Source organism: Centroberyx affinis, unplaced genomic scaffold (genome assembly GCF_046629955.1).
Source record: "Centroberyx affinis isolate AG114_WGS23_722 - 3 ecotype Tasmania unplaced genomic scaffold, CSIRO-AGI_Caff_v1 ptg000602l_1, whole genome shotgun sequence".
Lineage (NCBI taxonomy): Eukaryota > Metazoa > Chordata > Actinopteri > Beryciformes > Berycidae > Centroberyx > Centroberyx affinis.
Genome location: NW_027279238.1, coordinates 33514 through 46414, shown reverse-complemented (window position 1 = coordinate 46414; position 12901 = coordinate 33514). Strand labels below are relative to the sequence as shown.

Below are 12901 nucleotides of genomic sequence, written 5' to 3'. Positions count from 1 at the left end.
AATGTTAACTTCTACAGTAGTGGTTCTGCAGTATATAGGTTCCCCACTTGTTCCGTCCATTTTTAGATAGCTGCTGCTTCTAAAGAGCTAGGTAAGCCTGGTGGTGTTGACAGTGAGGCCAGTGAAATTCCTGTTAACATTGTATTGCTATTGACCACAGTGAGTTGGCAAATAAGGAGACCAAAGTGCAATATTAGCGCACACTTTCCTCGCTTTATTCTCTCTGTCTTGCCAAGTTGTTTCTCTTTTTAGTATTTTTTTCACATAGCCAATGGCCTTTCCTCTGCGTTCTTCCCCTCCCATTCCCTTTTTTTAATCCAACTTTTGCGGTGTGTTTCAGCCACTTGCATACAGACTGGGCTATATTCAGGGTACACAGCACCACTTAACTAAGGTACGGTCCAATCTGTACTTCTTGTCAAACTCCGGTCCCAGAGGAACTGGCCAGCAGAATCAGTCTGAAGCTCAGAGCCAGGAAGCCGGTTCCTAACAGGTCACCTAGAGCCGTGAGGTAGGGGATGGAGAAGTTATCTGGGTCCAGTCCCCTACGCCACAACCAGCACACCATCAGGTTGGCCACGGAGAGCAGGATCACTACCTGGATGTTGACATTTTGAAACAAGAACACCTCAGGTACAAACTGTTGGAAAACAAATACGACACAGCACGGAGATTCTTTATCCATAATGAATGTGAAACCAATCACTTACTGCCCATCATTTAATTATTTGCACCACTCATGGAGTATGCTGATTAGAACAGAAGTAGCACAAGACTATATAACAGCAAATATTATTATAACAATACAAATACATACAAAGGACAACACTTCAGACTTGCAAGTCCACTCAGCAGTTCAGTGACTGCTAAGTACACCATCACGTCGAAGCCAAAAGGCATAATAAGAGCAATAACAAGCTGTCTATTAAACGCTCATTAATAGAAATGAGTGCACAGTTTTCAGATTGCAATGTAATGGAGCTGGGAGCTTTGGCACAATCATCTGAATGAGCAATCTGACCTGGAGCAGCGCTGCAGACAGGTAGCAGGCGATGAAGGCTGGTGTCATGGCGGTATGGCCTCCCTGCAGGAGGTGGATGGTGTAGAGGAAGAGTAGATGACCCGGGACTACAAGGATGACCAGGACTCTGGCTGATTTGGAGTTCACTTCTATGGACAAACAGAATGAGAGCACAAGTAACGAGCTGTGTGTACCACTCTGTGTCCATTGTCTACTAACTTTTATGCATGTATTCTGCAAAGATCTTTGATCTTCTTGATTCTCTAACAAGGATCAGATGTTTCGGCTTCCTTTTCTCTAGGCCTAGCTAAACTGTGTTTGTTTGTTTCTGTTTAAAGGTGCTATGAGTAGCATATAATTACTGTAAATAAATGAGACCATGGTGGAGAAGACTGGTAGCCTCTATCTCACACCAGTGGTATTGTTAATGCTAGTGTTTCTTCACATTAAGACCACATTACCCATAAACCCTGTTGCTTCATGTCACAAAGAGGACCTTTGCTTCTTTGGTCAAAGGTTTTCTGAGGAGGATAAACATGTGGGAAGTGATTTTTGCATCAGCCTTTCACTCCCTCCACCATCTGCCATTTCCATGTTTACTCTGGAAGAACAGCAATAATACACGTAGCACCTTGAAATCATGTTTGATCTGCTGCTTTTGCGGTGTCTGACCTGAGGAGCAGAAGGTAACACAGGGGCCAGGCCAGTTCACACCCATCTTCAATGGCAAAGCTCCAGGAACGCTCCAGTAGTGGAGGTAGGTCGAGATCCTGCTAGCCTGGATGGCCACCAGATTTCCCCCTACACCTGAGTGGACATGAATCACAGTTGAGAATGGAAACAGGGTTTGGAAGAAACTATCTACAGTTGTCCTGGTGATGATGGCAGGATCTCATCTGGTAGGAAAAAGTAGGGTTCAATCAACATCGATTTTTGAGGGCTAGTTTTTTGGATTGAAACTACCCATAGGCAATATTTGGTGCTGATATTCAAGATTTTTTAAATTTGACAATTTTTACACCAAAAATTACACAATAAGTATTCAGTGTTTCCCACATAATTGTACTAAACTAAAACTCCCCCTTGAAACACACTATTAATAATAATTCTATAACTTCACTCATGCTTACTTGTGGGGAATATGATCAAAATGTCTCATGACAATTAATTCAGGTTAAGGTCTTCCCATTGACAACCAGTGTAGCATTAATATACAATAAATATGTAATGTAACAAACTGCATCACATCCATCATACCAGAGGGGGACGACACTGACTGGCCGATATCTATTTTTTCATAAAAGACTTTTGTGTCCCAATATACTGGCAAACCGGTACATTGGTCTAACTGTAAATCAAGTCAATTTTGCTTGAAAGCTATTTAGCATTAATTCCAAAGTCACAATGTCACAGGTCATTGTTGCTTTTTTTTCTCCGAAGCACTGGAAAAGGCGATCGCAGTGTTGTGCCATACTCTTTCATTCATAGTAACACTATACTCCGCTCTGGCTGGCTTCATTAAGAGCAGAACAAAACCTCTTGGCTCGCAGAGCTTTGAACCGCATGGATCATGTGGACGAGACCGGTAGGAGTGTTTCTGCTCTGCGAGCCAGGAGGGCAGAGCACTGAATGGGAATGCAAATGCACTTCCTGGACTGGGACGGCAATATATGCAGGAGTCTTTGGTAGCGTTGGGGCTGGCAGAGATGCTGCGGAAATGGGAACCAGTGAATGCATAGTTGGCATTCTGAACAGGCTTGTGGTTTATGTAAAGCCCATTGTTATTCCTCTCTACTTAGTATGCCTCATTGTGGGCAGCAAACACACCAAGTCGCACTACTGTCACTGAAGATCTGGCACCTTCAGGACTTTCCCCCACGCCTCCCTGAGGTTCCTTTGATACGCGGGAGATTGTTTAACGTTAGCAGCCCTTTAATACCTTATGAATGATTAATAGTCTGGAGTCCTTTCAATATCTGGCTTTAGAGCTTACCCATTAAAACTCTTAATAGTTCACTGTGAGGGTGTGGGGATACCAGGACTTATAAATAATGAGATTAGTTGCTGGGAGTCTGGATGCTCCAACAAATTCCATATGAGATCAGTTACATGAGAGTTTTTTTTTATTGTAAACAATGACGCCAATTATGAAGCTTAAATTTCTGTGAAAACATCACAGCCCCAAATCCCATTTCTGCTTATTACTCTATCAAAATATGTCATATGGCTTATTTTTTCTGCTATATGTATAAAGCATCTGAAATAGAAAAGTCACAGAATACACATTCCTACTTTAATTTGTCTCAGTACAATTGTAGAGTTAATTTCCAAAATGCTATATATCCATTTTGGGAAAAAAACAAAAAACAAAACAATCACCCAATAATCACTCAATACTTCTAAAATGAAGATCCAGGCTGTAAAAAAAATGTCAGACACATACTTCACCCACCTACAATCCTTTAAAAATAGCAAAATGTGATTTAATATTGTGCCATCAATAATTTTGTAAGAGTAAATTTCACTTTTTGCAAATTGTGGAGATTTCTAGCTCCAAGTTTTCATCTAAGAGGGGGAAATACAGTATATAGTAACATGGAGGACACTGGATGAATTGTCCTCACCACTTCTGATCAGGTCATATTGCTTGACTGTGACTCATTGTATGCCAATCACAATCTAGATATTAACAAAACGCACACTGATGTACAGTTCTTTTTTTGTACAGTACCTTTTTTTTTATTATTATTATTTTACCCATATTGCTCCATGTCAGATGCCTCCTTGAGGATGTTTGGAGAAATTGCAATCCAATGAGATGCAGAATAAAATGAAGTCTGAAGGTTCAAGCATATGCTTTACTTTTTAGCATTGAGTATTCTGTCCACTCACCATTGATGACAGGGGTGAACACTGCCATGCCTTCAAAGTTTGGATCGCTCACCGTCTTATCCAGAATCAGACCACCAATACTGGGAATAGGACAAAATAATGTAATCTATGTAAAATAGCTATACCATTCCCAACTTTACCAATTTTTACAACTCAATTCAAGTCAAATAAAGATAGATTTCATCAGGTCCAACTTTCAGACCCAGACCGCAATCTAGTCAGATCCTCTGGAGGACATGCTGTCCCCAGACAGTTACCTGCTGATGGTCATGGCCACAATGACCGGCTGCCAGCCTGACCTTAGCACCTCTCTGATTGGTGGAGAGCGACGGGCTACGATGACCCACGCTGGAATAAGTACCAGGAAGAAGATGCACACCACAGGAGGCAGGTACCACATGTCTGGATTGGAACACAGCACAGAACAAAATACGTAAGGAATGGGTATTTGCATGGAAATAAACACACTTCATGTGCTTTGAGAAGTAAATGAACAGTGGACAAACACTATGAGATTTTGACCAGATTTCAATGGCAAGCGTGTTCTACTCTGGTGGCTTTTAAGATGCCACCGGAGTTCTGCTGCTGCTTTCTACTGGGTGAGTTCTGCAAGAATCAAAGGTGAACTTTGCTGCCCTCTTCTGACTGAAATGCTCTTTAATCACCTCAGTACTGCTGACACGCTGACATTTACATGAATATATTACTTGACCTATGCAAATGAATGACAGCGACATCTTGAGGCTGTTTGGGCTATTCTAACGGTTGAATTAGTTAAAAGGGCATGTTGTGTATGTGTAAGTCCTCTGACCTCTGTAATGGAAGAGGAAGCCGCTGACCCCGGCAAGCAAAGACAGGGTGATGAGGTCTCCGAGGCTGGCGGCGATGGGCGTGGCCACGTTATCCGGGTTGATGCCCACTTTCCTGGAGCCAGTGATCACCGCCACCATCACCAGCCCTGATGGAACACACGGGATAAAGACTAAGCTGATACACCCTGATATCTGTTGTATTCTCAGGCATTCATTACTCTGCAGCTCCCCAGTCACAGCAATATTGTGCCATTGTCTGACCTAGAGACAGTGCAGCAATGACAGCGGTGGTGACACTGCTGGCACAGAGGACAGCAGCCTGGACCAAATCCACTCTCCCTCTGGTCAGCACCCCCAGCCCCACGGCCGCCACCGCCGCCAGGAAGCCCACCACCGTGGCCTGAACCTGGGGATGGAGGAGAAAGCACAGTGGACGAGTAGTATCTGTCTATCTATCTATCTATGCCCAGTAAAAAAAAAAGGCAAGGGGTAAGAGAGGAGGGAGCTAATGAAAACAGTCATGTTTGAGAAATGTTTGCATAATTAACCCAATATTCACATTGCGAGCAATACAATAATCAATAAGTCATTCCAGTCCATTAATTTCCTATAGAGCTCAGTGTCCAGGGAAACTTGGCTGATAGTAGATGGTTAACATGCTTGTTAGCCACAGCTGAATGGCTCAAAATCAATGCTTGGAGAACAGTTGCATACATTGTTGGGGTCGATGGTAAGATCTGAAGTTTTAATTTCTTTTTTAATTATGCTACCTAATTTGGGCTTGCTACCTAGCTATGTTACTTCATCAAAACTATGTCACATTATGAAAGACAATACCAACGCAGCAAAAAACACCTGATTTGCCTGTTCAAAACGTTGTAGCTGCAAGAGACCGCAACATAAATGCAACATGGAGTCTCTTGCACCACCCCATCCATCTAATTGTTAGCTTGCTTGTTTAATCTAAATTGAGATCCACTGATAAAGCGTTTTGAACTGTTGGCAATGTAAGGATGAACTTATCACGCCAATAAAGCTTCTTGAGCCGAGTTGTCCAGGGGCCAACAGAGAAAGACCAAAGTGACGGAGTGTCTTATTAATGCGATAGAGAGTGGGAGGTGGAGCTGAGTGTCACCTGAATGAGAGCCAGGTTACTGCACACCATCCTCCACTGCTGCTGAGGCTCATCCATCTGCCCTGTGTTGGCCTATGGAGAAGAACGGGTGAAGATAGTGTTAAAGGTCCAGTGCAGTGAGAATCACATCTCCCGATCACATGGTATTGTTTATCAAAGGGCATGTTAGTGTGAAGTTGTCCAAAATATATTAACGCCCTTTGAAACTCTCCCTCTGGTTGTCAACAGAATCAAACTGTTTTAGACGTCCAATCTACTTCCTGGTGTAAATGATGTCACATACCCAGATTTTTTTAAATGTTCTGACTCGTCGACAGTATGCATAATTAATGAGGTGCTGCTTGCTGAACTATAAGTCACCATACTTCCATTATGGATAGACCTCATAAGTCAGACGCCCACATGCCCAAATATGGCTTCTGGTTCCATAGTGATTTCTCTTTGGGGAAAATGAATGGTGTTTCACATAATCGTCTCTGTCACAGCCTACGTTTCATGCAGGATTTTCAAAGTCGGTCTGTTTTTACCTTTGTATATTTATGTCTCTAATCGCACTGGGTCCGTTGATTTCTGTGACCGTTTCCTAGTCTAAGTAGTATTTTTGCTAGCAAAAAGCTAAACACTTCAGCGCATGTAATTTGTGTCACCTGCTGGTGGTGGTACCACACTCCCTCTCTCTCAACTCACTCTCTCTCTCTTTCTCATCTGAGCACATACACCACCACGTTTGCTAAATCAATCGCATATCTCTGATTTCCACGTTTTATACTGTAAATATTTCTATTAAATTATAGTTGTATACAGTCCATTCCCCTCATAAGGACGTGTGTCAGCCAGCCTTCCTTTGTTTGAGCCTGACAAAGGTTTGGTGTGTAGGGTACTTCTCCTTCTTCTGCAATACAGTTGATGCAGGTAATGCAAGTCTAGGATTGAGAATCAGAAATTGTAATATTTAGTTCATAGTCTTATATTGTTTTGGTGATTCAGATTTTAGGGTGGCTTTGTCCCTTTGTGTGGCCTGTGCTGTAGCCCAGTGGTTATGAGGTATAGGCTGTGAGTTTACTACACCTGCCCCTCTATAACATTCATACATTAATTTGTTACCAATATGCACATGTTCAATACTGTAGGTGTGCTCCTATGGTGAGGATTCAGACTGGTCCTGTGCTGTAGGCCTATGACAGACGTTCCAGGCAGTGATAGGCCAGTCACCCTTCCCTGTGTCACACCAAGCATAGCCTACGCTCCATGCAGGTGACCTATTGGTAGTGGTAACAGTAGGAGGGTTAATCCTCCGAGGTAATGTATAAACATCATCCCTCCAATATAGAGGATTGACACCTGCATTCTTTTCCCCTATGATCCAATGCCAGGCTGCTGTTTTGCCTAGTATGATTTTGTCTAGTGACTTATTTGATTGAGTGTTTTATTCAAATTGTTTTATCCAACTAGCCATCGGAAATTGTATGTTCTTACACTGTGTGCTAAACCAATTCCTGCTTTAGTGCTGGATTTTTATGCTGTTGAAGACTGGCTGCTTGTATTGTTAAAAATAAGCTTGTTTCACTCTGCCCCTAGTGGTGGCTTTCCGAAATTATTGCTCTCTGCTGCTACAACCTGCATCAGGCTAGTCAATATTTTATCCATATTTATTTTTATAATAAAAAGATTATTGTTTGGACTAACCTTTTTTCCTTTTAGTTTCTATGCAGCAGTTTTCTCTTTCCCTACAGCAAATTAAAGAAACATTTTGTGTGTACCGAATGCACGTCTCCCGCTCTGTCTGTAACCTTTTAAATCTAACATTGTTGTAAGGCCCTGCACTAGATATTTGTTCCCCAAAGAAACAAATATTAGTATGCAGTGGAAGAACAGTTAAACCAGCAATAAGTGGTACAATAATATAAATTCTCGTAATGGCGGAATCGATGAAGCGAGCGAGTAAACTTGTTAAACTAGTAAATTGCTAAACTAGTAAACTTGTTAAACTAGTAAACTTGTTAAACTAGTAAATTGCTAAACTAGTAAACTTGTTAAACTAGTAAACTTGCTACCTGCCTCTTCACTTGTCATTGTGGGACTTGTAACCTTCAGCAGGAGAAATATCTGGCAAAGTGAGACTGGTAACTGGTGACACTTCTCAGCAGGTACATTTAGCTTAATCCTTCCTAGTACCAATACTTTTGGTTCAGTCGGGGTACAGTTAGTGTCACTAATGCTAGCTACCTTGGTTAGCTAACTACTGAGCACTGACTGGGTTATTAAAACGGTTAACAAATTAAATGAACCATCACAACCTGAGAAAAAGACTCCTTATTGTAGAAATCAATAGCAATGTTTTCCTGACTGAACTAAAAACATTGTTCTGTATCTTTAAGGTAGATAAGATATCTCAGAGAATATTAAGCATAATAGTTTTTCAGTCGCATAAATATGTGTGTATCTGTGTGTGTGTGCTTCCACTCACTGCTGTTGACAGTCTGGATGCCAACGTCATCTCCAGGTTTCCCTTCAGCCCCACCAGGGCTGGCACCAAGATAAACAACTCGGTGATCTCCTTGAACACCTCCCAGTGCTGAAAAACACCACAGCGGTCTCTTAAAGCCATAACATGTCCCCAGTGAGCCGGTGAAGCACACGCCCCAGTGTTAACATACATCACAGTGATCCATCCTAAACGACTTGTTGGGATGGATATTCTGTGTAGAGCAAAAGTCCCACCCCATTGCTGAAATACACCGCAATGACTCTTTAAAACGTTTCCCAACACTGAAATACGCAGTGAGGACTTATTAAAACACACCCACATGATTCCCTGTGCGACAAAAAAAAAATCCAGTGTATAACTAACATATAGAGACTGTGGTGAATTTTACACATTCTGAATCATTCTACCAGTGAGCGCTGATTGATCTGATGAGCGCCTGTATTTCCATTCATTTCCAGTGGAACCCAATCCTTCAGCTCTCTGTGCTTCATGTCACGGCTGGCTGAGCTACTGCATAATTCAGGCAGCCGGTCATGCCCTGCTGCTGCAAGAGGTGAAGCAAGGGAAAGAGCTGTTGTGTGGCACTCTCTTATCTGCCTCTGTTTCCAATACTGTTATCTGCCTCTCAGTGTCCTCTGGGTTCAGCAGTGTGTGTGTGTGTGTGTGTGTGTGTGTGTGTGTGTCACATAATTCTTTTACGGCAAAGTTTAGACAGATTGGCTGAGTGTCCCTTAAATGTAGTAAATGGCTATTTTGGGGGTAAAGCATATACTATCCATAATTATCTATAAACCCTTTACAGAAGAACTAATGAATTGCATAAGGGTACTATACAAATATATTACAGTAAATCCCTATAAGTCCCTGTAGGAATATTATAGAGGTACCATAAAGATGAGAATAGATGATAACATGACTATAAACTCCCCATTGAGTACCACAAACATACTATAAGTCCAGTATGTATGTACAGTATGTATGTAGCAGGAAGGGTACTGAAGTCTAACAACATGGCAAACCTCTCCCTCTTTCTCTCTCTCTCACACACACACACACACACACACACACACACAAGCAAACTTTGGTGTATCTTTTTTTTTTTCATACTTGCACTACATCCATGACTATCCCCGCTGCCACCATGCCCAGTCCGGACACCAGGAACGGCAGCAGCACCTGGGCGGCGATGATCCACGAGCTCTCGGGCAGAAAGCCGTGGGCCGAGCGGGTCAGTTTGCAGGTGAAGCCCCTCAGCTTCCTCCCCTGGAAACACAGCTCCAGCGCCAGATGGGTCACCACCATGGCTGATCCCTGTTAACCCATCCCTGCCCGGAAAGCCTCTGGGTGAGGAATTGGTAGGGAGTGAAAGCTGATTGGTGTTTTTGTAAATGGACGATCCGTTTTCACCGAGGGAACGCGATGAGAATTATTTCCTCTGTTGACTGTTCCCAAGCAAAGCTGCACTAGCCTCCAGCCTCAATCCAGGTTCTTCGAAAGTGAGAAGTGGTGGTTTGTTGCTGTAATGTTTCTGATGCAAAGGTGAAAAAAAGCAGTTCTCCTTAAATTAGTTTGACCGATAATTGCTGAAGAAGAGGATTCAACAAGCTTGTTTTGTCCTTCACTTGTCACTCAGCGGAATCCAGCGTTGCTAAGGCAACAACACAAGTAATCTTACAAATGGTGGGCCAGGCTAAGCAATGGAACCAACTGCCTCTGTCCTCTAGAATGGTGAACACACACACATTAGACACACACATACGGGACCTCTTGACAGCAGGTCTGTGAGGCCTCTTCTGACACTCTGCTACTGACGGACCTCCCAGACACACACACACGCACATTCACACACACAAAAGCATACACTACAGCCACACACAAACACACACACACACACACACACACACACACACACTCCTCATGCCTCACTCTTGAGCAGGCGGGCAGCTGAGGCGGAGCGCTGGAAGCCCGCCCGCTCGCGGGGCCTGAAGAAGGTCCAGGTCCTTTGGGACAAGGACATCCAGAAGGCCACCAGCTTCTTCTCAGCCCTCCTCTGCTGCTGCTCCTGCCGGTTCTTCTCCTCCTCCTCCTCCTCCTCCTCCTCCTCCCTCCCCGCCTCCTCGCTTTGCCGATGCCCCGCGTGAGCTTGGCCGCTCTGGAGCCCCTTCCTCATGTTGAACAGAGGGACGCCGGGACGAGTTGTCTAGGACGAAGGCTTCGTCTGAAGAGGCAGGCACGACCACAGCACCTGTCCCGCCGCCGCTGCCGGGATTCCCTCTGATTGCAGGGGGACGGATGAGTCGTGACGCCGCTCCCTGATGGAGGGAGGGATAACAGGGAGCGGGGGAGGCAGTGAAAAGCAGAGTGAGCAGACTGTATCGGGACTCTCTCGCTCCCTCTAGCTCTCGTTTCCTCACTTTCCCTCTCAGGGTAACTTGCCCTTCTGGACTCGGTCGTCTGTTGGAGGATACTGCAGCTCTGCTTTGTCCCCTTTTGGATCTCCCCCTGTCCCTGTTCCTCGACGCCCTCACTCTTAAGTGGGTGACGCACTCTGAGTAGCAGCAGGTGCTGTACCTGTCACCGACACGTGGTGCTGCTGCTGCCCGGAGAGGACACTCGTTCTCCTCGCTGATAGGAGGAAACACGCAGGCCACCGCTAACTGCCGTCTCCTGGGAGATACTGGCTCCTTGAGACTGTCGCTTCTCGTTTATCTGTCTCTCTCTCTCTGTCCTTCTGTCATTTGCTCTTCCACGTCACGTAAATATTTGCCAGGGTCTGGCACGGAGATGAAAATCGACAGCCTCTACATGTGCAGATTTGTCATCTGAACGGTGTTGAATTGTGACAGAAATGAGGGAGAAACGAGACGTGTGTGTGTGTTCGTGTTCCCCCCCCCCCCCCCCCCCCACACACACACACAGACACGCACTGAGACAATGACAGTGACTCAGCTGAAAAGTGTCCCTGAGACGTGATGTAGAAAGGCTGCTATCTTCTCTCCAGCTCCCCCCTCTGACTCTCGGCTGTAATTTGGATTGTCGAGCAACAGCTGCAAGGACGCCCTAAAGGTTGAGCAGTAACTGGGGGCTTATGGCTGTTGAACACATAGATTAGCGCGTGAAATCAGTCAAAGTGGGATAGAAGGGTTTTCTAATCGCTGAGCCTGCCCACAGCTTTCAGTGCAATGCTTTTACTGGTCTCGGTCCAAATGGTCCAGTTAGGGCCTCTGACCACTTCTGATTAACTGCTGCTCCACTGTCTGATTAGCAGATTAGACAAAACAAAAAAAAGGAAGCAAAGTGGGAACTGGCTTTTCTTTTGGGCTCCCTGCAATCTGTCTAGACTTTGCGCTTCATTTGTTGTCATTAGGGCAAACGGTTGAATATGAATTCAAAGAAGGAGGTCACAAGATAAAAGACTTCCAAAGTTAACAAGTTAACTACCCATTCACCTTTGTGATGTGCCTAAAATCACAAGTACACACTCTGCAGGACCTGGTTTCCCAAAATCTCAGCATTAAAGGTGCAATAAGTACGGTTTTACTTATTATTACCAGCAGTTTACAATAGCAGTGACTCCACCAGTCTCTGGGATCGCACTGGGGGAAGAATGGGTGGGAGGGCATTAACTATGCATAGATAATTTGCATGTAGCCAAGGGTTGTTGCTGATTTATGTATAGTTGCATGCATACACGTGTGAAAATCAGAGCTCAAGCCCCCTGCGCAATATTTCATTGTTTGCCAAGATCTGTTTGTTTGCTCCCATGTGGCAAGGTAAGTTTATCAGACCCACTAGGCCACTGTGACCCCCCCCCCTCACACACACACACACACACACACACACACCACCACCACCACCTCCATTCAGTCACCTCACCTCAGACACAGAGAGAGAAAGAGGGTTACCTTCAGCACCCTTCCGGTTACTCGATGTGATAATTTACTGATCATATTCCTGTTAATAAGCAAGCTGTTCTCCAATTAGCGTCTGTTTGGAAATAATTTCTTAATAAAACATATGAATCATCGGGTAACAGATACTAGATGCAATCAGAGTCATATAGTTTAAGCAATACTATCAAAGATAAGAAGAAGTCCTTGTTTTTGCATTTTTATGTCACGTATATTTGTTGTGTAAAAAGCTTTAGTGTAACTAGGGCTACAGATGACCTGTGCTGGTATAGCAGAGCTGTCTGAGTCAACACCAAGCAGTGCTTCACTGACCTGCACCCGGTCCAGCAGCATGCCGGCCGTCACCATACCCAGCCCAGCCAGCAGGTATGGAGGCAGCACCTGGAGGCAGGTCGCCCTGGAAGACTCTCTGGAGGAAATGTTGGGCTTGGCTTTCTCTCCCTCCATCGTGTTAGTTCAGGACAGGGTACTGGGATACTGCTGCAAACGTTTATTCTTGGTGTGTATGTGAGCTGCCAACTTTTTGTGCAAATACAAACCAAACTGCTGCCAACCAGAGGAGCTTCATCAATGTTTGTCTTTTAATCTGTCAGCCTGTCCTATTCATGTGCTTGACATGTCAAAGATAAATGCTAACATCGC

At 44.3% G+C, this 12901-nt stretch overlaps 1 protein-coding gene across 2 annotated transcripts; it reads right to left on the bottom strand.

Moving 5' to 3' along the window:
• Nucleotides 1–418: 418 nt before the first annotated feature.
• LOC139643424 (solute carrier family 41 member 1-like) lies at nucleotides 419–12622 on the bottom strand. Of its 2 annotated transcripts, none has more exons than XM_071518569.1 (10): nucleotides 12572–12622; nucleotides 8328–8435; nucleotides 5861–5932; nucleotides 4987–5131; nucleotides 4725–4871; nucleotides 4171–4315; nucleotides 3914–3993; nucleotides 1694–1828; nucleotides 1022–1170; nucleotides 419–598 (listed from the first exon to the last, which is right to left on the bottom strand). In XM_071518569.1, the coding sequence occupies exons 1-10, from the start codon at nucleotides 12605–12607 to the stop codon at nucleotides 419–421; spliced, it is 1197 nt and encodes a 398-aa protein (XP_071374670.1). In that variant the 5' UTR covers nucleotides 12608–12622. The 2 variants fall into 2 exon arrangements, with proteins under 2 accessions (XP_071374670.1, XP_071374669.1); XM_071518568.1 differs by lacking the exon at nucleotides 12572–12622 and adding an exon at nucleotides 9456–9650.
• Nucleotides 12623–12901: the final 279 nt, after the last annotated feature.